Genomic DNA, 25,434 nt, shown 5'->3' on the forward strand with positions numbered 1-25,434 from the left:
TTAGCTAATTGCACAACACAATCATTAACTTCTGAAATACTTGTTCAAAAGTGGTAAAAATGTTTATCTAACTATTTTTTAGGACAAGGAACTCAAAACTGATAGCTAACCCCCCCCCCCCCTCAAATCAAGCTTCTATATGAAAATCTATTTTCAAAATGGTGTAACACTTATTGTATGTTTTTTGATGCCCCGTACAAAAAAATATTTATTTTGCGATGCCTAAATGATATGGTTATGAAATTTTTTCTTAAGTTTCTATATGTAACAAACTCCATAATATAAAAAAATTGTAAGTGTTTTATTTTTTAAATTAGATTTATTTTCATTTAAAGTCTTATAATAATAAACCAAAAAATATAGAAATAAATTGAGCAATAACAAATAAATAAAGAAATTGAAATAAGTAAACTGTAGTAAGAAAAATTAAAATTAGAAGGCAATAAGAATTAACAATCTTTAATAGTTTTATAAAAAATTAGTTCTCTGGTTTAAAGTTTGCCCAGCTGTCTTCAATGCGTTGATGATCAATTTCACTGATTTTGTATTGTCTTGCTGTGACAGTTGTTGGGATATTAATCATTAACAATAGGTTTATTGATGGAACCCAGCACACATCATCTCTAGAAGGCCAATAATATGACTTTGAAGGGTAACATGGATGCAGGAATCTAACTTGAAAGTCTTTATTTTCAACATCAATCTCCTCAACTAGTCCGATCCATGGATTCTTATCGTATATCAAACATACACTCACTCCAATTCTTATATCAAACAAGCATTCTTTAATAATCCCATCAGTTTGAAAATTAAAAACAAATGAATACTCCAATTGTTCAGAAACAACTTTAGTTCCAAATTTAGTGTTACTTATTTGAATGAAATTGTGATAGCTGCGAGTGCCTGTTAACGTTTTTGCAGTTGCATATCTTTGCTCCATTTCAATTCGGATTATCAAGTTTGACTCCTTAGATATGTAATAAAAATTAATTCCTATGATTTCATTTTGACAAAAATAAAACATTGCAGATGCTGTAAGTATATGATTTGCTGTTGTTCGATGAAGGCTAGCAATTGAAGTTAGTTGTTTAACAGTCCCACCAATACCATCACAGGGTAATTTACTGTGACTTGTAGCAAAGAAAGACCGTGTACATTTTATAGAAAAATCTTTTTCATGGTGGCATATATTTATGAAATGTTTGCAGTATTTGTACTGGTTAGCATCTGAAAAGTAATGAACAGTTTCTATTTAATGAGAAATATTGCTTTTAATATGTTCAACTGTTAACTTCATCACATGATATACCATATCTACATCATGCAGTAAATCCTCAGAGATAAAACATATTGAATCACATTTGAGAGCATTATTTACTTTATAGTAAACTACTGTTGGATGCAATGTTGCTTGAATTTTGTTCCAGTGAAAACTTTGTACTTCGTCTTGTACTACAAACTCATAGTTTTCTGAGAAATCACAAAGGACAATGACCTCAGTACTACTTAATTCATCTTTTAATTTTCTTAAAGAAGCAGCTTGACTTTTCGCAATATAAGAATGAACAGTAAGTTTTTGTAACTTATTTGTCAGAGTATTAATGAAGCTACTTGTGGTTTCTGTTAGACTTACTAGCTCAGATTGGTCTGTTGTCTTACATTGTTTGTAATCTATACAACAATCATCGTCTCCATCAATATCTTTTTGATAACTCATCTCATTTTCAAAATAATTTCTTAATTTAGAATCTTCTGGACACAAAGGGCAACAATATATCATGCAATTCTTGTTAGCTCTACTACAAACAAGCATATCAATAAGTTCATGACAATCCTTTGATAATTCAACTGCACTAATCATTAACTTAACATTTTTATGGTAGGTGCACACACATACTGTATGCGTATCAGGTGCTCCTACTGTAATGCACCATTTTGGACGATGTGAGCAAAAGTTAGAAAAACAAGTCTTTGTCTGGATGACTGGTTTTAAACTTAGCATATAGTTCCTTTAGATTTGAGAGAATCAAATGCTTTTGCATGTGAGATCTTCGAGCTATACTCACAAAATCTTTTTTACCAGCCATTTGTCTGCTGTTTTCATCATAAATTCAATAATTTTATCTACAGCCTCTTGAGATATTTAATTTCCTTTTTTTTCTTTCAGGGAACAATAAAAAACCATTTTTTTGCAGCAATTTGTGTGATATCTACACCATATAGTTAGTAACACTAAATTCTCTTTCTATATCTTTGTTAGACCAAGAAATTGGAACCAGAATTTTCTGATTCCGATTTGAAATTAACATTTTTTCTTTGATTTTTCCTATAAGTATATTCATGTCATTTGCTTGTTTTTTAACTTCCTTAGATAATTTATTGAAGGAATCTTCTTGGCTTAACTGATAAAGATCTATATTTTAACTTTACTTTTTTTGAACATGTAATAATTTCTTTTTACCAAAGAGCAACTCTTAAGTGTCTATTCACAGCATGCATTTTAAGAGGACTTATGCTCATAACTGTCAAAGAAGAATTAAGTTTTTCTTTTAACAATTCGTTTATAGTTAGTTCATTATCTTTATCTTCATAAATCTAGCTGCAAGTCAGTTCTCCTGGTCCTAAACATTATAATTACTGCTACAGTGAGAGTTTTGCTAAAAAAAATCTTATTTATAGTTACAATAAAGCTTTAAAAAAGTTTTATGGCTAAGTATTATCCTTAAATAACATCAATTTAATCTTATATGAGGGACATATATTTTCTCCAGGAATAACATTAATGCCAATGTTTTTGAATTTTCTAGCAAGTTGGGTATTAGTTTCTTTACATCCTACTAAAAACATTATAATTACTGCTACAGTGAGAGTTTTGCAAAAAAAATAATTTTTTATAGTTGCAATAAAGCTTTAAAAAAGTTTTATGGCTAAGTAGTAATACCTTTTCTGCTTTTTCCATTGTGTAAATGAAATGGATCACAGCAAGTTATGTGGATTGTTGAGTAATGTTTTAAGTAAACATATTCATGGTGAAGGCAAACTGTTGTATTTTCATTAATTTCGATACCAGAATGACTAATTATCAAGTCTTTATCAAAATCATTAAGACTTGAAACTTTCTTGATATCATTGGGTTTTACATATGTTTGTTTTAACAAACCTCTTTCTTTATTAATCCAATTGAACATCTCTTTTTATCATTCATATTGTTATACTATTTTTTAGTTCTGTAAGAAATAATTTTAAAATAATTATAATTTTAAGATTCTTATATAGAAAATCCTTCAGCTATAAAACATAAAGATTGCATAAAATAAAGATCTTATTTGTGAAATGCAAACAAGTTTATATGTTAGAACTCTACCTGAGATACTGAGATTCTACCAATTTTTTTAAAATGCAAAAAATAAATGCATATAATTTAATAATTTTTCATTATTCAATTAACAATTTTTTCTTATTTTTTTATTATAAATTTTAAATGCAAATGAATCTGATTTAAAATAGAAAGCCCTTGCTTTATAGATTTTGTTAAATATAGAACATTAGGAAAAAATTTCAGAATCATATCTTTTAGGCATCTCCAGATAAACGTTTTTTTGTAAAGGGCATCAAAAAACTTAAAAAAAGTGTTACACCATTTTGAAACTAGATTTTCATAAAGAAGCTTGGTTGTTTCATATAGAATGGCAATTGTGTAAAAAAGTTTGTTACAAAACATGTAACAAGTTGCTACTTACTAATTAAAAAAAACTCAAATAAAATTAGAAACTATTTTACTAAAATTAATTTCTATTAAGCTTATTTTATCAAAATATTTTGTAATAGAAAACAATGTTGTTTATAGTTAACAAAAATTTTTTTTTTGGACGAAACGTAAAATAAAAAAATAAATTTATATAATATAAACTTTTATTTATCATCTTGCAAGCATAAGAGTATTTATACAACTTTTTATTGCAATAAAAAAATTTACTTAAATTTTTATTTGATAATAACAAATAAATTAATAAATAAAAATTTAATTTTTTTTCATCTTTTATTTATATTATAATTTATTTTTATTTTGTTTTTACTTTATAATTTTTAACTTTGTACTGATTAATTTTTTCGCTTGAAAAACACTAATAATTTAAGTTTGAAGCAAAGATCATAATAGAATAATTTAATTCTGATAAAAATATATGGTGTAATTTAAAACTAATTTAATAAAAATATAAAATTCTGATTAAAAAAAAAATTTAATTTTGATTTAAAAAATATATAATTTAATTCTGATTAAAAAAATATTTTAAGCTTATTAGTCAAGTTTCTTTAAAAATTTTTCTGAATATTGTTCAATATTAAAGTTTTATTTATTCTTTAAAAAAAATTAGCTCGTTTTTATTGCAATTGTTTTTTCGGTTTTCCTTCCTAAATATTTTTTTTTTTTACTTAAAATTAAGTTTTAAATAAGCATGTTAAAATAAATGACTGCATCAAAAATTTGCACAAAATGTCAGTTAAACTTTTTTTTTATAATGCAAGTTAAACCACATCGATTATTTTTTAATAAATATATGTACAGTAATATAATTTTAATAAATGGTGTTTGGAAAAAAAATCTTTGCTTTCACAACAAAATTGCTTATAAAATAATGAACTTTTAAAATAATAAACTTTAATAAATAAAGTAAATAAAATGTAATTTTTTTATTTGTTACTTGCTATTTTTTTAAAATAAAAAATCGTTTTTAGTTGCAAAGCCACAATTAGAAATTTAAGAAGTAATCATTTAAAAAAATTTAACTTATTTTAATTCATTTATACAAATGTTGAGAATAAAAGAATATAAACATTCCCTAATAGTAATCATAAAAAACAAGTTAAATTATACTTTTTCGCAGTAATTAATATTAATTACTGCGAAATTAATTACTGATATTATAATATCATTGCAGTAATTTAAAAAAGTTAATGTCTTTAAAAAATAAGAAATTAAAGAAAATTTTATGTTATCAAATTCACATTAGGCAAATGCATAAGGCATTTTTTGTTGCAAATAGACATTAATATTTTATTTGGGTAATTAGAAGTTACTAATTAAACTACTAAAATTAATTACTAATTAGTAACTCAATACTTATTAGGCAAATAATACAATGTATAAAGTAAAGTCTGAGACTCAGCAGTTCTTATAACTTTAATTAGTAATAGACTAGTATCTTGTAATATATTTATATATTGAGTATTCTAATTTGAACTTTAAATCCATTGAACTTAACATTTGGGCACCGGCCTTTAAAGTTTGAAACTAGATTTTGAACTTTAAATTATATAGAAAACATTCTGCAAAATAATATTACTGTTTAGTAATTACTACTTAGTGTATGATTAAATGCATGGATCATGGAACTTAATTTACTTTATCACATCAATTTAATCAAACCTAATAAACTATAAAGTTACAAACAATAATTTGAACTTTAAAGTATAGTAAAATCACAAATGAGTGAATTTAATAGTATTATTACAAGATATTAGTCTATTACTAATTAAATGACAATTATTCAATGAAATTAGGCATATTATAATTTAAAAATGCAATCTGTTCTCCATGCTAAGGCAAAAGCCTGTTTTTTTTAGCTTCAAATGTGTTTCCAGTTGTGCTGAATAGGCGTTCGCTTTTAAGAGATGAAGGAGGTGTCCACAAAACTTTCTTTGAAAACCTTGCCGAATCCCACTTATAAGTGTCTTTACCAGAGCAAGTGTAATTGTATGCACCCTACCACTTAAAGAAACATTCATTCCTTTGCAGTGTTGGAAGGTTAAATTAGAAGTTGACTTCATTCATGCCAAAGCATAAATTATCATAATTTAAAATTTAAGTTAAAGTTTTAAATCTATAATATTTAATAATTTTAATATAATTTTAAATAAAGTTCCAAATCTTTAATTTAAATCTTATTCAATATATAAACTATAAAAAAGGTAAAAGATCAATAATTGACAAGTGATAATTAGTGTGGCAATATGCAATCAAAATTATCAAATGCAAAGAAAATACTGGAAACATAGAAAATAATTTTTATATCAATAATCAATTAGATTTATAATTTTAAAAATACAAATCTTCAGCTAAATAATTTCTTTTTTATTACCATTTTTCTTTGTCAGTTTTTCTCTTGGATTTATACTTTTCTTCTTTCTTCTTCCTCTGTCAGTGTTTTCAGAACTTTGTGAGCCATTCTCATTTGCAACAATTTGGTGGAATAAGCTGTGTATATCCATTCTCACTAGTTTTATCTTTTTAACTGGAGTATCATAACCATTAAGGTCTGAGTCAGACTCTTGAAGTTGTAAACCTGGGTCTGTATTACATGATTCAGAAGTTGACATGTCTGATTCATATCCATCTGAATCAGCAATGTCAACTTCATTTGCGTTCTGTAAATGAAACTCTAAATAAAAGCGGTATTATTAATATTAGTGGTAATAAATTCTCTTGATAGAGAATTTCCTTAAACATCCTTGTATTTTTAAAAACGATTATTATAATCTTTTTTATGTCAACAACAGTTTTGATTACCGTTTAACTACCTAAAAAATCATTTGCAGATATAAAAAGTATGTTTTTAATGGGTCAATATACAAAATCACAATATAAGAAATAAAAAGACATGTTTTTAAGTTCTATAAATGGTAGGCTTTCAAATTTTTAAATATTAAATAAGATACAATTCAGTAAAAAATTATGGACTTCTAAAAATGGTTCTGGCTAAAATTTAAGCCTCCCCCTCCCCAATAGACAAACAAGTTATTGAGTGTTCTTTTTATATCTTTATATAAAATTTCTTATTTCTTTTTTTCTTTTTTTTTTAATTTGCCTCCCCAAGGCCCAGAAGGCCACTACAGACGAGAAGGCTGCTTAAATGTGGTTATAACCCTCTCTCAACTCTATAACTCCAAAACACGAACTTTGGCAAACAAGGCTGCTGCGCGGAGAAACAAGTTGAGCGCGGTACTACCAGGGACGTGGTTTTTTATTTGTTGTGCCAAAACTCATGAAAACATTAGTTTATAATTCAAAACTTGTATTTAATTATTTATTTGTAAATAGTTTTATTATTTTTTTAAAAAGTATAATTAAAAAAATATGTTAAAAATAAATGGTAAGTACATCGTTAGATTTAACTCAATGTTGTATTGGAAAAGCATTAAATAAAGATTATCATGAAATAAAATTTACCAAAATCAAGTAGGTTAAATGTTATAAAGAATTAATAGAAAAAGATCAAGAAGTTGTGCGCTTACAATGTAAACAAAACAGTATGTCTAAATCCAAGTTGATGGTCAAAGACAACATTTTTAAAAAAGACTTCTATTAGTTAATATAAAAAAACTTTATTTAGAGTTCATTAAAATTTCCTTTAACACCAAGATTGGGTTTTCTAAATTTTGTAAACCATAGTCGTGTATTCCTATTGGAGGAGCTCTAAGTTTAAATTCATTATGTGTTTGTGAGTACCACCAGAATGCAAAACATTTAGCGCTAAAAATACCAGATATTTCAGGCTATAAAGACCCCTTGACATTTTTTGTATGTGACTTAACAAATCGAGACTGTATGCTGCACAGTTGTGATAATTGCCCAGATGACAACACACTTTTATTTTTAAAAAAATCAGAAATCTCAAATGATCACGTCTCAAATGATCATATCTCATGAACCATGAAAAAAAAAATCATGAAATAAAATGAAAATGCTACTTAAATGTTTTTAAAAAAAGTACTACTCTTTTACTCCCCCTCTACTCATTATTCTCCCACTTTTATTTACCCCTGGAAACTATTAACTACTAAGTAATTAGTACTAGTTTATTAAATATTTATATATGATTACTAATAAGTTAATAGAGTTAATAGACACATGTGAGCTCCCTTGAGTTTCCTCTGTGGCTCTGCCACTACAACTTTGCACTAATTCAACAGAGCTTCTCTTTTCTGAGCAAATTGTTTGACTAGTGCAAAACTGTCATACAGACATATGACTTGGATCTAGTGTAGCTTCATTGTTAAAAATCTTAGTCGAAGCAATCATCATGCTGTGTGCATTGTGATGCACTTTTTTGAGTTGGTTTTATAAGTTTGTTGTGGACATTTTTTTTGCACCTTTATTACCTCTGGACAAAGTCTTCTTGCATAGTATTCACATTGCTTTGCCAACATCACTCACTTTGAAGTAATCCCATAAATGATTTTTACTTTGCAATTGCGTAGCCGTTAGGCACTAATTAGGTCACCTTTAATTTTTATAAAATATACTTATTCCAAAAATTTAAATATAAAGTTAAATTTGAAGTAATAAAGTTAAAACTAGTATCTTATCTTTAATATTTGTTATTATATATAGCATTTAAATTTTTTTAATTTATTATATTGAAGTAAAATAGTAAATGCTAAATTGACCTTTACCCTTTTGTGTATCAATTTGTATTTCTATAATAGTTTTTTCAAATAAAAAAAATACTTGATGCTTTAAAATTAGATGAATAGTATAAATTTCTACGAAAGTACTTTTGTAGTATAACTTTTGTAGTAATATAGTTAAGAGCTTGAAACTCTTGTTAAACTAAAATTGTTAGAAGGCGTTCTGTATTTAAAATTTAATTTAACAAGTTCAATTAATCATCATTTTAATATTTTTGTTTCAAATTAGCGATGAAGTTGAATAAATAATTAAAAACATTAAGGCTTAAAGGCATGCTATTTTACTATAGCGTCATAGTTTTATTATTATTATTTTTTAATGTTATGTAAATTTCCTAAATTTTCTTTGGTATGCTTTTTCTCTGTAACGACTAGATATAAAATAATTTATTTTTTGTTCTAATAAAAATGTTATTGATTCATTAATTATTTTTTTAATAAATATTCATTCATTACACAGGCCAACAAAAAAACTTTTTTTCATGTAAGCAAAATGTTTTTCCTATAGCTTTTCTCATTTTGATTTTGATTGCTGGTCTTCTCCATAAGCTCTCTTCTTACAGTGGATCAGGTATTATCTTTAGGACTATTGAATCCTTCCTTACCAATCATAGTATAAAAGTTTTCCTCAATGGACAGCACTCATTTTGATTTCAAATATGCATCTAATTTTTACCATCACATCAAGTTGTGAAGTTATTTGGGTTCAAATCTTAAGCGTTTGGGGTAAAATCCCTAATATTGTTACAAAAAAAAATTGTTCAAAAGTATGTTAACCTGAGTCTCAAAAGAAGCGTACTTTAACAGAGATTTTAAAAATAATATTCGTTTGTAATAAAAATTAATACTTTTCATATTTTTGCTCTGAAACATTTTGTTAAAATTGTTTTCAGAATCTTTTTTGTAAATATTTAAAATACATTTTATAATATACATAACTATATAAATATATAATATATTTTATCTTAGTATTTTTAGTACTTAATTTAAATATTTTTGATTGTGTGTATTATATTATGCTGGTATCAAGATTTTTTCTATCACAGTGAGATAAAATGAAGTAATAATAAGAAAGAAATAATTGCAATAATGAAAATTAAAAAAAAAGTTTTAGCATTCAGAAATCTATAAAATGTTTGTAATAAAGTATGAAAATTTTATTATTTTAGAATGAAATGGTTCTTGTTGGTGAAAAACGAAAATTACGTAGTTACAGAAATAATAATTGTTCATTATATATTGTCATAGCAGCTCTAGTTGTTTTGTGTATTGTGTTGTCTGTTGGACTGCTTTTAAAGCTAATACATTCGAAGTCTTGTCAAGTTATAATATCCAGTTCTAAAAGAAGCAATTCTAATTCAATAGTGTTTTTTTGGCTAAGTGATATCCATTTCGATATATACTATAATAAGTCAATATCGACACTCACTTCTTGTAGAAGTATACAAACAAAAAATGATACTATTTACCCGATATCTTCCCCATATGAATCTTTATATGGAAGACCTGGATGTGATACATCTTTAGAATTATTGAAATCTACTGCTAATGAAATCCAAAAGATTAATGCAAATATAAAAAATGCTGCTGAGTTCATTCTCGTAACTGGTGAGATATTTTACAAATTTATATTAATTTATGTTCAATTTGCAGTAAATTGTACTGTATATTTGCAGGCCTTGTTAAGAAGGGTTATGCTGTCCACATTTTATGTAGGAAATGGCAATTTGCGTACACATTCAGCAATTTTTTGTTAAGCAAAAGCTTAAATTTTTTGGAATATTTAAATTATGTTTTGATATTGTTTACGTGAAGTTTATTCAGAAAATATCAAGTCATAAAAAAATTATTTGACAGCAATTGTGAATTTTTTTTTGTTAAAGAAACAAACTTTTTTTTTTTTTAATCAAAGGATCTTAAATTAAATATGAAATTTGAAAACATAAATTTAGTTTTGAAGGAATGCAAAATAGTTCCCCAATATTTATTAAAGAAGAAATTTTTTTTCTTTCTATCTGTTACGTAATGGTTTACATTATGTATAACATATATTAACATAAATTAAAATGCGTAAAAGCAACTAAAAAATTTTTTTTATTTTTTTATTTAGAAGAGAAAACTGTTTTTGTTTAAAAGAATTCTTTTCACAAATAGATTTAAAATTTTATGTTTTTTAATAATTCAATATTGTGTAAAGTTCTTATGACATAAGTTTTATTTATGCACATAAGTTATGTTTATGAATATCTTACTGGTTACTGCTAATTTGTTAACAGTAATAACTGAAAGGTGTTATCATACATTAGATAGATGTGGAGAGATTAAAGCTATTGCTCTCAACATTTCTAAAGTCTTTGATAAAGTTTGGCATGCTGGTCTTCTCCATAAGCTCTCTTCTTACAGTGGATCAGGTATTATCTTTAGGACTATTGAATCCTTCCTTACCAATCATAGTATAAAAGTTTTCCTCAATGGACAGCACTCTTTTTTATTTCCTGTAACTTCAGGGGTTCCTCAAGGTTCTATCTTTGGTCCTATACTCTTTTTAATCTACACTAATGATCTCCCAGAAATTCTTACATCTAAGGTAGCATTGTTTGCTGATAATACTACCATTTATTCTTGTCTTGATAAGGAGCCAACACTCTTTGATTGTTTAGAGGGGCCATTTGAGCTTGACAAAAATCTCACTTCTGCTACGGCATGAAGCTCTCAGTGGCTGGCAAACTTTAACTCAAATAAAACTGATTTTTTTCAGCTAATTGTTATCACAACAATCTAGATCTTCTCAATCTAGATGTACTCAATGAGTCATCTACCCTTTGTATTCTTTCTTGGAAACCAAATTACAAATCTATTGCAAATTTAGCATCTGCTAAGGTTATGCAAATTTAGCATCTCTTTGTTGTGCTTGCCACTTTCTTACCCCAGATTCTTATCTCTAATTTGTCTTCAAATGATGCTCTTTTTCTTTTATACAAGGTGCAAAAACGCATTGTAAACATTGTTGGACTTGCTCTTGCAGCCAACCTCCAACCATTATCACATTGTTGTAATGTTGCTTCTCTTTCTCTTTTCTATAAATACTATAATGGATGCTGTTCTAAAGAGCTAGCGTCTCATTTGCCATCTACTAAAACTCATTCTCATGTTACTTGTAGAGCCAGAAGATCGAAGACCATATTGATTGTCTGACAGGATGTGAAAAAGGAGTTTGTTGCTCAGAGACCTCACTAATAACAGAAGAAGAGTGATCAAACGATAATTTGAGGGGTCAGAATGTTCTCCAAAGTTTTTAAAAATTGGAACCACAGATGTCATTTTTTGGCAGGCATAAAACAAAGTTCAGTTAAGCCCTTATTAAATAGTTTAGAGAGAATTGAAGAAAGTTCTGGAGAACGCTTTTGTAAGACTGTGACAGTAATGTTGTCTGGACCACAAGCCATACAAAAGTTTAATTGAGATATGATTTTAGCAATGGAATCTAGAGTTTTTTGAATGTCTAACAATGTGTTAACCTGTTTAATTGGAATGATAAGAAAAATATGCCCATTAGAATCAAGAATCGAATTAGAGGAAGAGTTCTTTGCAAATAGTTCTGCCTTATCCTTTGGAGAGGTAATAAGATCAGTCCCATGAATTAGAGATGGAATATCAGACCTACCTTTATTAATGACGCTGTTAAAGATTTTTCAAAAGCCCAACTTCTGAAATAAAATATGACATTTTGTAAACTGGGAATAATGAAGCTTAGCATCAGACAGCTTTTTTTTACATTTCTTGTAATGATAAATAGCCATTTGTTCTCAAGTGAGTTCTTTTAAAATATATGAAAAAAAAATGGTCAGACAAGGCATGAGTCAGGAAGTGAAGGTAAATAATTAGGTTTCAGGAAAATGCAGAATGCAATCTTTGCAGAAGTTATAGGCTTTGGTGCCTGCAGGATCAGTGGCGTTAGAGCAATGCTATTCAGTGCGATGAGCATTAAAGTCACCTGTTTCAAAACAACTTTCGCGTGAGTGAACACTGCACCAGAGGTTTAGCCAGAATACAAACATACATATAAAGTAAACTACAGGTGAGCTAACATAGTAGCTAAGACACCTCCAACTACATAAAAGACAAAAAAAAATTTATATAAAAATATTACTATAGGTATATCAGATATTAAATAGTATTCATGGCAAGAAGTCTTTGTTTACACTTTAAATTATCTTTTTCTAGCCTTGTTAGTCTAGTTAGAAAGCGAATCTTTGTTTAAATGATTTTTAATACAGTTTAAAATTAATTTTAAATACAATGTGACACTTTTAGCAGAATAAATATCTGAGTTAAAGTTACATTTGTTAGCATTTTTGTTACGTCTGAAATCTTGTAACAAATCTTGTTGCCTGTATTTGCAATATGCAATTTAAATCAATGATAAAATTATTTAAAAAAAAAGTTTTTGTATGTTTAACTTTAAGTAATAAAAAAACAAAAATGTTTATAAAACAAAAGTATATGCAATTTGAGCAATTTAAAGGTCTTTAATTCTGTATGTTGATGATCCAAGAACTATAGTAAATATTTGGTCATCCAGTATCATCTGTAAAAATATTAAAAATCCCCATATAAAATAAATTTGAAAATGTTTTTGTTTTTTTAAACTATGCTGAATTTTGAGAAAAAGGTAAAACGAAGACATAATTGAGGTTTGAATAATAGCAGTGTTGCCATTTGTAAGGGATCTTTCTTTATCTTTGTAAGTAATAACTTTTTTAGGTGACCAAGCAGCTCATGATTATGATTTATTTCAAGTTGATGTTAAACAAAGTATTTTTTTGTCTGCAAAGAAAACCCTCAATGAACTATCTAGTGCTCTTCTTCAAACACCCATTTTTTTAGCTATGGGTAAGCTTGATTTTTTATTATTTTTTATTATATACAGTGTTTTAATTTTGTAGTACTTTTGCGATCACATAGTTTGTTATTGATTTTTGATAGTGTTGTGGTCATTATGTGGTGGGCAAATCTATTGTAAAGGATATACTAAGCACACATCTACACTCTAAAATAATACTGTTATGGTAGCAGCGTTTGACACTGGATTGAAGTGACTATTTATTACTGTGGCTGTAGGTTAGGGCAGTACTAATATATTCTGCTCACAATAATTTATGAAACTCTGTAAAAATCTTAAAGTAAATCACACTTTTTCAGAAAAAGTATAAAAAGATGCATAAATTAAAAAGATGCATAAATTTTAACTGCTAAAGAAATGAACAAACTTAGTGAACAAATTTAAATATTTTAAACTTATAAAACCATAAAATTAGTGATATAATGGAAAAGGATGATTAAAGCTAATAAAAGGTTTTAATGTATCTAAAGTTTTTAATGTATTTAATGTTAAAAAGATATTATAATAATATTAAGGATGTAAAGTACATCCTTAATATTATTATAATATCAGTAAGGATGCACAGTAAGTTATATATACAAATTACATACCTAATATTAATATATTACCGTTATACATATATATTACCATTATCCATATACATTAAGCCTTATTATTAGCCACAATCAGCTTTTTTCATTGGTACATCGCTATATAAAATTAGTTGTTTTTTTCTTTTTTTTACTTTTATTGCTTGCTTCAGAAAATTGCTTAGTTTTGCATGTTTCAATTACAAATGAAATGCTGTGTTTGTATGTTGCATGGCAGTAGACTATGCAACAAATAAATTTTGTATTGTGCAACTAGTATGTGCACAGAGTGTTTTGCCTCCAGTATAAGAAATAAACAAATTGATATAGACCTGAAAAGTTAATTCTGTGCTTTATGACATTTTATCAAAATAAATAAAGAATTCAATGAAATATATAATAATATTTTATATATTATAATATATAATATATTAAAGAAAATATAAAATTGCAAAAAAAATGCTTATGTTTTTTACTAGGTATTTGAAATAGCAAAAAAACATTGTTAGAAAATCCCAGACTAATCTTTTTAATTTCTTAGATATGTCAAGTTAAAAAACTTGTTTAGATGAATAGAGACTTTTGATTATTTGAACTGGTTATTCTTATTTCTGCAGAGAAAAAATTTAATATATTTCTAGTTAATTTATTTCTGCATAGAAATAAGTTAGTTTAACAAATAAACTGAAAAAGTTTTTTTGTTATTACAGTAGTATCTTGTTAACTTGAACCTTCAAAAGAAATAGATATATTCTATATAAGGGGAATAAATATATTTAATGAATGTTCCAATTAAGCAGAGCTCTTGGTATATCAGACTTTTTCAAAATGTCTGACTTTGGTTTTGAGACTTATCAAATGTTTTTAAATGCAGTTGTTATATAAATATCTATAAAGCTATATAATCTTTAAATATAATATAGAATATATGAAAAAATTCACATTGGATTGCCACAACTGATCAATTGAAATTTTCAATGCAGGAAGATAATCATCATTTTTGTCTCCTTTCTCAAGTCAACTGCTTTGCAGAAGCAGTTAATAGTAATTATTTCTAAAACATCATTTCAATAATAAACATACATTCTCATAGCTTTACATAAAGAAACTAACACTAATTGATTTTTTTGTTTTGTAGTTGTCAAAAGCATTTACAGTTCTGTTAGTTATATGGTGTGGTATTTGCATTACAATAATCAAATGACTCCTTGATCCATAGGCTGCAACAAGAATTTGGAATAGGGGAAAGAATCTAAAGTATGTTCAATTAAAGTTTCTCAAATGGGGGTTCAATTTTCAATAACCAATGATACCTTACAAATTATAAAAATTGATCTAAGCAAAAGTAGAAAAGCGGTTTTAAAATCAACAGCAACTTTGTTTGTTTATGTTTTAGGGTTTTATAAATTAATTTGGGTAAATTTTGTTATTCTGGATAAAGTGGAAATTTGGGTATTTTGGATAAAATGGAAATAAGAGTTCTCATCCAAACATCATTATACTTCTAATAGAAGTGTTGGCAATAAGTTGAAAAATTATACAGCACCCTTTAGAACCTTTGAATGTATTAGTTGTTGAGAGACTGCAGCGCAGTGTGGCTCCTAGAACTACATTTTCGGAAATATCTCTCTAAATTTTTTATATTATTATAGTAATTTTTATATATAGTTTTGCTACTTTTAAAATTTAAAATGAGCTTTACCTAAAAGTAATATTTATTAGGAAATTTTTGAAACTTAGTGTTGTTTTGTTACACATTACAAATTGAAAAGGAGAGGGGAGAAAGAAGAGGGGAAACTGTTTTAAGAGCCGCCCTACTGTATTAGTTCCTTCGAACATAACTGTCTTGAAACATGTAAGTTGCTGTTAAACTGATGAGACTCTATGTTATTTGTTATATAAATGTACCCTAACATATGAATGTGTAAATTGTTGTATGAGTGTCAGGGGGCACACTTGACTATAAAAACATCTGTTGTTCATAACAGGTTAGATAAAAGATCAACCTGTTGTTCTTGCAGCAACAGATTTTCCATTAAATTAATGGGTTAAAATTTTAACAGATTGAAGTCCGTTAATAGTAGATGTCTAAAATAATACAAACAAGCCACATATAAACTTGTGTAACTAATCCTTTTTTACACATTTAGGGTCCTGTAAATAAAAAAGATCTTTTAATAACTTATTTCTTAAATATTTCAGATGTAGCAGGCCAGTTTATTTAAAAAAAATGCAATAACAAGAAACAAATAATTTAATAAAATGATGAAACTTAATTGAATGATGACTACCTTGTTGCCATTCAATTGCCTTGTAGGCAATTAAATGGCGACTGTTTTTTTAGTCAAAGGCTAGAAGATGTCAGCTCTGACTTAAAACTCCTTGACTTGAGACTCTTGGCTGATTAAAGAATAAAGATGGTATCTGGATAAAAATACTCATCTCGGCCAGATATTAAATGCATCTAGCTACTGTCTTGTAGAAGGACTCAGAGGAAAAGACTTAAGGGATTAAACAGATTCTGTTGACCAGCTTCACACCCCTACTTCATCAATTAGGCTGGCGTAGATGTATTTATAATAAATTTTTTTTAGTTTAGGATGTTGAATGCTGGATCTTCTTGACTCATTGCTTGGGTTTTGCTTGCGTCTCTGTTTTTATGACTGGGCAATTCATTCTATTATCTCCTATGAGGGTACAGGTCTAAAACTCAGTTTTATGGTTCTGAGGCCGGCTGGTAGTTATGAGGCAATTGCTTGGACTATTAGACAGTGTATTGAGTACTATCTGTGCTTTGAATCAAATTCTTTAACTAATTTAAAAAATGAATAAAGTATAAAAAACTATCTAACACAAAAACAATTGTCATCACCAAGTTCTCTAAATCTTTCACTAATATTCGTGGTCTTTGAAGCAACTTTCCTTCTGTTGAGTCTTATCGTTGTTGTTAGTGACTTTAATGCTCATCACAAAAGGCTTGGTTCTAATTTTAGTGACTCTACAGGTTTTAAGACCCACAACTTAATCTCTAACAATCTCTAACCAGACAATCCAAATCGTTTACCTTCTTTACTCGACTCATGTTTTTGATCCTAGTCAGTGCTCAGTTTCACCACATTCACACTTAGGTGCTTCTGATCATGGTTTGATCTCTCTAAATATATTATCTCATTTTATATGATCAGAATCCCCCTATCATCATACCTCATATAACTACCTTAAAGCTGACTGGGACACTTTCCATGATTTCCATCATGATGGCCCTTGGGTGGAAGTTTTTCGTCTTTCTGCTGACAAATGTGCTTCTGAATGATGCCCTTTCTCTTTTATACAATGTGCAAAAATGCATTTTAAACATAGTTGGACCTGCTCATGCAGCCAACCTCTAACCATTGTCACATTGTTGTAATGTTGCTTCTCTATCTCTTTTTTATAAATACGATAAGGGGCGCTGCTCTAAAGAGCTAGCATCTCTTGTGCTATCAACTAAAATTCATTCTCATGTTACATGTCATTCAATTAAGTTTCATCCTTTTACTGTAACTGTCCCTAAGTGCTCCAAAAAGTCTTTTTTGTCTAATTTTTTCTTTGAACATTACTTTTCTAAAGAACAGGTTTCTTTGGAATTTGCTCCCTTTATCTTGTTTTCTTGGTTCATATAATTTGCAATCTTTTAAGTCATCTGTTAATTGTTATCCTGCTTTAAAAACTTTATCTTTTCTCTCCCAGTAACTTCCAACTCTAATAGTGATTGCTTGCAACCTTGTTGGAAGTGAAGATGTTTTAAAAAAAAAGTTTGCATATTGACAATTACTGATAAGATTTTCATGTTACAAATTCCATAAAACCATTTTTTACAGTTTATAAACTAAAAAAAAAAAAGATAAAGAAAACATGAAACTAACAAAGACAACATTTTAAAAGCTGTACAAAAAAGTTATTTTAATTATTATATTGATTAAATCCGCTGACCAGAATTTTGAAGAATAGGTATATAGTTAATTATACTCATTGAATTTGTTGTTTTTGGTAACAAATTACTCGGTTAATTTAAGTGATATGCACCAATACATTACTGTTACATTAACGGTGATACATTTCGGTTATTTACACTTGAATAAAATAATTTAGAAAAAAACTAAATTCTATTAAACTTAATTATTTTTATAGTTTCTAAAATTATAAATATTAAAATTAGATTTTTAATTTTTAAATTTATGTTTTATAAATAAATATTAAAATTATTCATATATATATATATATATATATATATATATATATATATATATATATATATATATATATATATATATATATATATATTACAATTTTTTATTTTCTAGGAAACAATGATATTGTTCATGACTATCAGCCTCCTGTTAAAGTTAATGATAGTTTTTATAAAAATTATGCTGAGATAATGGAGCCATTCATGTTTATAAGTGCTGATGTTGTTGATAATAATGCAAAAAGTGATTTCAGAAAAACTTTTTATGTTGGTGGATATTATAAAGTTTATATAAAAGGTATTTACTTTTAATAGTCTGAATATTTTCAAATTTTTAATCTCTGCTTAAACCCAAGCTAGTTAGCTTTAGGTTTGACTTAAAAATTTATATTTTCTGAAATAAAAATTACATTAGGAGTTTACACAAATTCTTTTTAAATTTGTATAGATCTGTTCTAGCGTTGTTTTTTTTTTGTTTGTTTTTTCCAATTGAAATTAAAATACTTTAAAGTTCAATATTTTAAATAGTTTTAAATAGTTTTCCATAATTATAAAAGTTTATAAATAAATTTAGAAGCCTCCATAATACTCCTAGTTATAAATACAAACTATTGGATAACAAAAGCATATGAAAATAATCGTGATGTTGTCAACATAGGAAACATTCAAATGGGTTGGTTGATTACTCAGTTGAAGGAGGCTCAATTGAAAAATAAAAAAGTTATAATTGCAGGACACATTCCACCTGGGTTATTGTTTTACTTTTTTATTGTTGATTAGTAAAATAAATTTTTTTAAATTAAACTGTTATTTAGTATGTTATTAGTTATTATTAACAATTTACCAATAAAATACTTTTTGTTTTGTTGTTACTTAGTCAAAAAAACTTGTTATTTGTTATTTAACCATGTATAAGATAGATTAGGGTATTATGAGTGCCTTTAGTGAAAATTGATATATTTTCAAAAATAATTGTGCTGGATTCAAAATTTCTGTGAATAAACAAGTTTTAGGGATCACTACTCATGATCCACTTAGATTTTTTATTTAGACTATAATTCATTCTCGTGTTACTCGTCATTCAATTAAGTGTCATCCTTTTTCTGTGACTGTTCCTAAGTGCTCCAAAAACGCTTATTCGTCTAGTTTTTTTCCTCGAACATCGGCTCTTTGGAATTCGCTTCCTTCATCTTGCTTTCCTGATTCATATAATTTGCAATCTTTTAAGTCGCCCGTCAATCGTTATCTTGCTCTACAATCTTCATCTTTTCTCTTTCAGTAAGTTCCAACTTTAATTAGTGGCTGCTTGCAGCCTTTTTGGAAGCAAAGATGTATATTTAAAAAAAAATAAATAAAGATATTTGGGTACCCAAAGTTTTTTTCTTAAAAGCACAGAGGTTTTAAAATAGTAACAAAAGTGCTCATATTACCCAGACCAGACTTGGTATATGACCACTTTAAATTTGTTCACAAAAATAACATAAATTTAGTAAAAAATATACCAACCTGACAATTATAACTTTTTTGTAGAATATAATGATTCGTTATTAACAAAATTTTTCATTAAAAGATCAAATTTTAAGCCACTTTTTATTGAAACAATACTACTTTGTTTTACGCAATTAAAAAAAAGAAATTAGTTTGCTTTTTTTTCAATTTTAATAACTCAAACCTTTAAATGATAAAACTATAAATTTTTTAAATTTAAATTACAGAAAGATATTATTGTTAAAATATTAAACATTTATACTATGTTTTGTTTTTATTCAAAAAGCAATTGAAGTCCTGCAACTTTAGGACTTTAAACTAAGTAATTCCAATGATAAGCACTAGGTAATTTTAGCATGCTCATATTACACAAAAATGGTATCTAAATAAAGTCAAAGCTAAATGTATTTATGAGTTTTTTGAACAAAAATGAGACATATTTGTAGCTAACATATCATTCTTTATGAAAAATAAAATTTCATTATTTTACCATCAAAATTTCGATTTATTCATGCATAATGATAATATTTTAACAACACAAAAAATTTAATAGCATTTTAATTAGATGTTAGCGGCTAATTACTGCATATAATTTTACGCTAATTATACTGATTCCTGTTATCACCACATATAGTTGATTCGAAAAATGCAAAGCAAATTTAACTTCACTGTTTATATCATAGAAATCTTTTAGTATATTATTCATATTACCAAGGTCCTAATATTACCCTAATCTATCCTATATCATGTTGTTACAACTATGTATATATATATAATCACAAAGATTTAAAATAAAAATTAAATGTATATACAATTATAACATAAATATAAAAATAAAAAATATCGTAAATTTATACTAGTATAATGTAGGGTTCGGATTGTCTGTGCAGATATGCGCAGACTGAATTTACTATGCAAACGATTTTTTGAAATCAACAAAAAAAGTTTTAAATTTAAAAAATGTTTTAAGTAATATTTTACCTTTATTATAAATTCAGTGATTAGTAACAATAGGAGTTTTCAAAGATTCTTACAGTAATAAAAAAATATAATGCTGGCACCTATTCGGTGATTTCTTGACATTCAATTTCATTAAGAATTGCACCTTCTTCAAGAATCTAATCAGTCTTGTCATTTGTGTCCATCAGCACGCCATTGGTATACAAGAATACCAGCTTTTCAACTTTCTCATTTGTAAGATGATTTCTTAGTTGCGAGTGAATAAATCGAAAGGTCGACCAAGCTCTTTCTGCTGTAGCCGATGAGCAGATCATTTTGCTAATAGGCTTAGCAATTTCGTAAAGAGCAGGATATTTATCGCGACCAATAATGCTCCAATAATTTCGCGCGTTCATCTTGAATATTGTTTCCTTTCTTCTCTCAGGCAGGGCAGCCATTTCTCCTATAAAAGCAATTAATTCATCCTCAGCAGTGTCAGCAATTTCAGGTTTGATCTTTTTGGCGAATTCAACTGTAGCAGTGATAAAATTGGTTTTATCTTCATTCAAATATAAACCTTCTGCAGCATTTTTGGGCGTTAATATGAAAGCAATTCCAATACCTGGTGTAAAGAGCTTTCTGATCGGGCGCTTTAATACAAAAATTCACTATGTGATCGCCTCTTATTTTCGTCCAGCCGTCAGACATCAGTGTTAAGTTTGTTTCAGAATTCAAAATTTCGTTTGCAGAAGTAGAACATTTTGGTTCTACTTCTGTAAATGAAATGGACATGTTGATCTTTTATGCGCTGCAAGGCGTTCCTTCCACCATTGAACAGTTTTGTTACATGCTAAACAAGTGCCAGAACGCTTCTCTCGATCAAGAATTGTCAAATAATTCGAAATTTTGATGTTTTCCATTTTAAACATTTTGAATGATGAAAGTACACAATTTCTTGATTCTAAATCACTTTAAATTGTAGTAAGAAACACTTACAAAAGTTTATATTGGTTGATTATATGTAGCTCGAACCAAAAAGAAACAGATAAGTTGTGAAAAACTCGTAAAAAGTAGATAATTATGCAAAAATAATTTCAGACATTTGATTCAGATAATTTAAATTTTTTGTTTCCGTTAAAGTGTCTGCGCAGACGTCAGCACCAACATCTGCGCAGATATGCGCATATTTTGTCTGCACAGACACGTTTTCCGAACCCTAGTATAATGTATAATAGTTTTTTAGTTTAAAACAATTTAATCATGATCAGAGGCTAATCGTAGCATAATAAAAAAACTATATTTTTAACTATTTTGATTAAAAAAAAAAATTTTTATATCATACTCAGTGATGTGTTATAATCTCAGTATATTATATTATATTAATTCATTATTAATAGTTATAACATTATAAACTTAGTTATCTTGCAACAGGAGAGAAATATTATGAAAAAATCAATAATAAGCACAGACTTTAGCAACACAATGCTTTAAAAATACAAACTGAATAATATTTACTTCTACTTAATCACCCTGTTATAATAATGAAAAGTGACATAGTTATTATCTGTAGACCCTTAGATGTCTTTTTTGAGGTACATTATTTTTGTTATCTAAGGCATTACATGTAAATATTTCTTTAATAGTTATATCATCTGAAATTTTACATATACATGTTTGTTCATCTTGATATCATGTGACATGTTTAGTGAATTTATGATTGAAATATGAAAATATGAAGAAGGAAAAAAATGAAAACATTGTTTTAAAAAGCAATACAACATGTGTAAATTTAATATTCTCATTATATGAGAATATAATATTATATCTCCTTATATCTCCTTAATATTATATCTCCTTATATCTCCTTATATCCTTATATCTCCTTAATATCATATCTCCTAATATCTCCTAATATCTCCTTATATCCTTAAGATATTGCTGATATTTTAAACAATAATTTTTAGGCTGCATTTGTGAAAGATGATGGTCTTTTGCATTCTTTTGATTTAAGAACTACTGAAACATTCATTATGATAAAAACTACTGAAACATTCATTATGAAGATTTTGCAAGCACCGTAAACATGTTATAACAATATTTTTCATTGTTATATTAAACCTAATTAATTCCTTTATTAAATCAAATCAAATGTGTTCTGAAATAGGGTTTTACATTTCATGGATTATTATACATTTAGTAAAATAGATTTTACATTTATTACATTTATATTTAAATTTATTTAGTAAAATAGATTTTGCATTTCATGGATTATTTACATATAGCACAACTGCTAATTTTAAAAAAACACCTTAATAAAAACTAAAAAATGTAAACAAATGTAAAAATGTAAACAGTACAATACTTAAAATGGAAAACTTTATGTAATAACAATAAAGTAAGAAGTTCGATATATTTAAAACAAAATATATTTGTTCAGTTTTTACGTTTATTCAATTTTACAATTTAATTTTTATATTTAATAGTTTGTTCAATTTTACAATTTAAAGAAGATTATATATTTATTAATCCCTTTTTTGAAGAAGATAGTGCATTAATTTTTTAAATTTTGTATATGCTAACCAACATGATATATTGCAAAGATTTTCACTTTTTTTTGCCTCTAAATTTTTTACTCTATACCTTTTCGATAACTTTTTTATTGTACAACTGAAAATACACTTTCTTTCTGCAATTTTATACAAAATAAAAGTTTTTTTTTTTATATGCGTTTTTATTTATATATATTTTTTCATTACTTTCATCGTTTGATCTTATAGGGATTCCCGGAATCAATATTTGACAATCCCGGAATTTTGGGATTATAAAAGCAGCTGAGATCCCAGGATTGCAATTGCTAATTGCACAGTATTGAAACAAACAAAGTTTCCAAAACTTGTTATGACTTTGTGAGAAATAGATAGTGATTTATGACTATCATGACATTTTTTAACATAATCTAAATAATTTTATAACATTGTGTTGTTGTAGTGTTTTATTAACAGTAGAAATAATTCAGTCCAGTGTTTCATTATCAATTAATGAGTTTATGCCACAAAATGGCTAACTGCTAAAAACATGGCAATATTTAATAACATGCAAAAGATATTTCCTCCATTTTGCTTTTTAAATGTTAATATATAATTGCAAGCCTTTGTTAATTTTTTTCCTATTTATTGCTTCTATTAAGTTCTACCATAAATAAATATTTTATAAGTGCTTTAAAATTTCTTTGTGGCTAATAATAATTTATATTTAATCATAAACTTTCCTTCCTTCTAATTTCCTTGAAAAAATGATGAGTTCAGCATTTTAATGTGTGTTTAATGCTTTTCCATTTTTATTACCTCGAAACCAATAACTACATTTTTAATGAGTTTAATCACTTGACATTAGCCAAACTAAATCCTGAAATAAACTTTTTCTAATTCTTCTTTTGTTGTTGTTTTTTTTATGTAAATTTTTATCATTACTGCTATAAGGCTGCAAGAGTTTGTGCCTATGGTGTCTTATAGACAAACTTAGTTTATAATCTGGTTAGATATATATGGATGTAATATATAGATGGTTTAAAATCTCATACAATCAAAATTACCCATTGAACCCTTCAATTATGATTAGGAAGGTTTAGTACATTCAAATGCTTCCTTTTGTACTAAATTTGTTTATAATTTGTAATAGGTATTAGAAGCCATATTTTTGTTGTTGTAAAATATAAATTATATTCATAGTAGTTATTTCTGGTTTAAAAGTTACTTTTTATTTAAGTAACAACTTAATGTTACTTTTTTTTCCCACAAATAGTTAGGGAAACAAAGAAACAGCTTTTTTAACTTTATTTATATAACAAGAATGAGTAAAAAAGTCATCTCTTAAACAACACTGTTGCAATTAGTCCCCTTTCCCCTCTGTCTTTAAAGGAAGCAGAGACTAAAAAGGAAGCAGTCTGTTAGTAAGGTCTATACAAATAATCAGTTTATTATTTAGGTATTTACTATAATTGAAATTTTAGACAAATTTTTTATTTAGGTGTTCATCGTATGAACTTCATTGTAACATGTGGTTGAGCAATTACACAGATATTTATTTAAATATAACAACAAGAGTTTACAAAAATGTTATTGCAGGTAATTGAGTTAGCTATTGTCTCTTTTTTCCACCTGATTTAATTAATGTAACAGAATCTTGATTTTCTATTTTTCTGATTTTATAGTACTTTAGTGACATGACAATGAAAAACTGTTTGTGTAAAAAAGTTATGATATTGTTATCTATTTTATACTTAACTTTATATTTAATTTTAATACTTAATTTTATATTTAACTATATTTCTCAAGTTTACTTTCAACTTGTATTGTAGTTTTAGAATTGACAATTGAAAACTCTTGCCTCAATGTGGTTCACTAGTGTGTTAGCTTTGTAAGTGAAAAGTATGAAATTCACACCCCATCCCATCCCCAGTACTTAAATACACATCGCAGCCACTTGTTTCTCTGCACAGCGGTTTCTCAAGGTTCTCTTTTGTAGTCATAGGGTTGAGTGAATTGTTTTTTTAATAAAAATAAATAGTAAACATAGTAAAAAAATACTAAATATAGATTAAAAATAAATATAATAAATAAAACATTTTTAGTAAAAGTTTTTTTTGAGTGTAGTTGTCCCCATTGTCTTGAGTAGGTGATTATTAATTTTAATTTTAAAAAAAAAGAATTCTATAAGTTTGCTGTTTGATTCGACACAAAGTTATTTCATGGCAGATAATTTGTCTCGTTCTTGCTAAAATTTAACTAAAATTGCTAAAATTTAAAACTAAAATTATGGTAAATCTTATGTATCTATAA

General features: G+C 26.9%; 1 protein-coding gene across 1 annotated transcript in view; it reads left to right on the forward strand.

Annotated features, from left to right (window-relative positions):
* LOC101236337 (sphingomyelinase phosphodiesterase D) overlaps positions 1–25,434 on the forward strand; it is a 42,843-nt gene that overhangs the window by 15,242 nt on the left and 2,167 nt on the right. Inside the window, exons 2-6 of the mRNA XM_065818180.1 lie at positions 9,639–10,077; positions 13,234–13,362; positions 18,285–18,467; positions 18,744–18,918; positions 24,623–24,720. Coding sequence (XP_065674252.1) covers positions 9,639–10,077; positions 13,234–13,362; positions 18,285–18,467; positions 18,744–18,918; positions 24,623–24,720 — 1,024 coding nt within the window. The remainder of the gene's footprint in view (positions 1–9,638; positions 10,078–13,233; positions 13,363–18,284; positions 18,468–18,743; positions 18,919–24,622; positions 24,721–25,434) is intronic.

The sequence above is a fragment of the Hydra vulgaris genome, chromosome 14 (genome assembly GCF_038396675.1).
Source record: "Hydra vulgaris chromosome 14, alternate assembly HydraT2T_AEP".
Lineage (NCBI taxonomy): Eukaryota > Metazoa > Cnidaria > Hydrozoa > Anthoathecata > Hydridae > Hydra > Hydra vulgaris.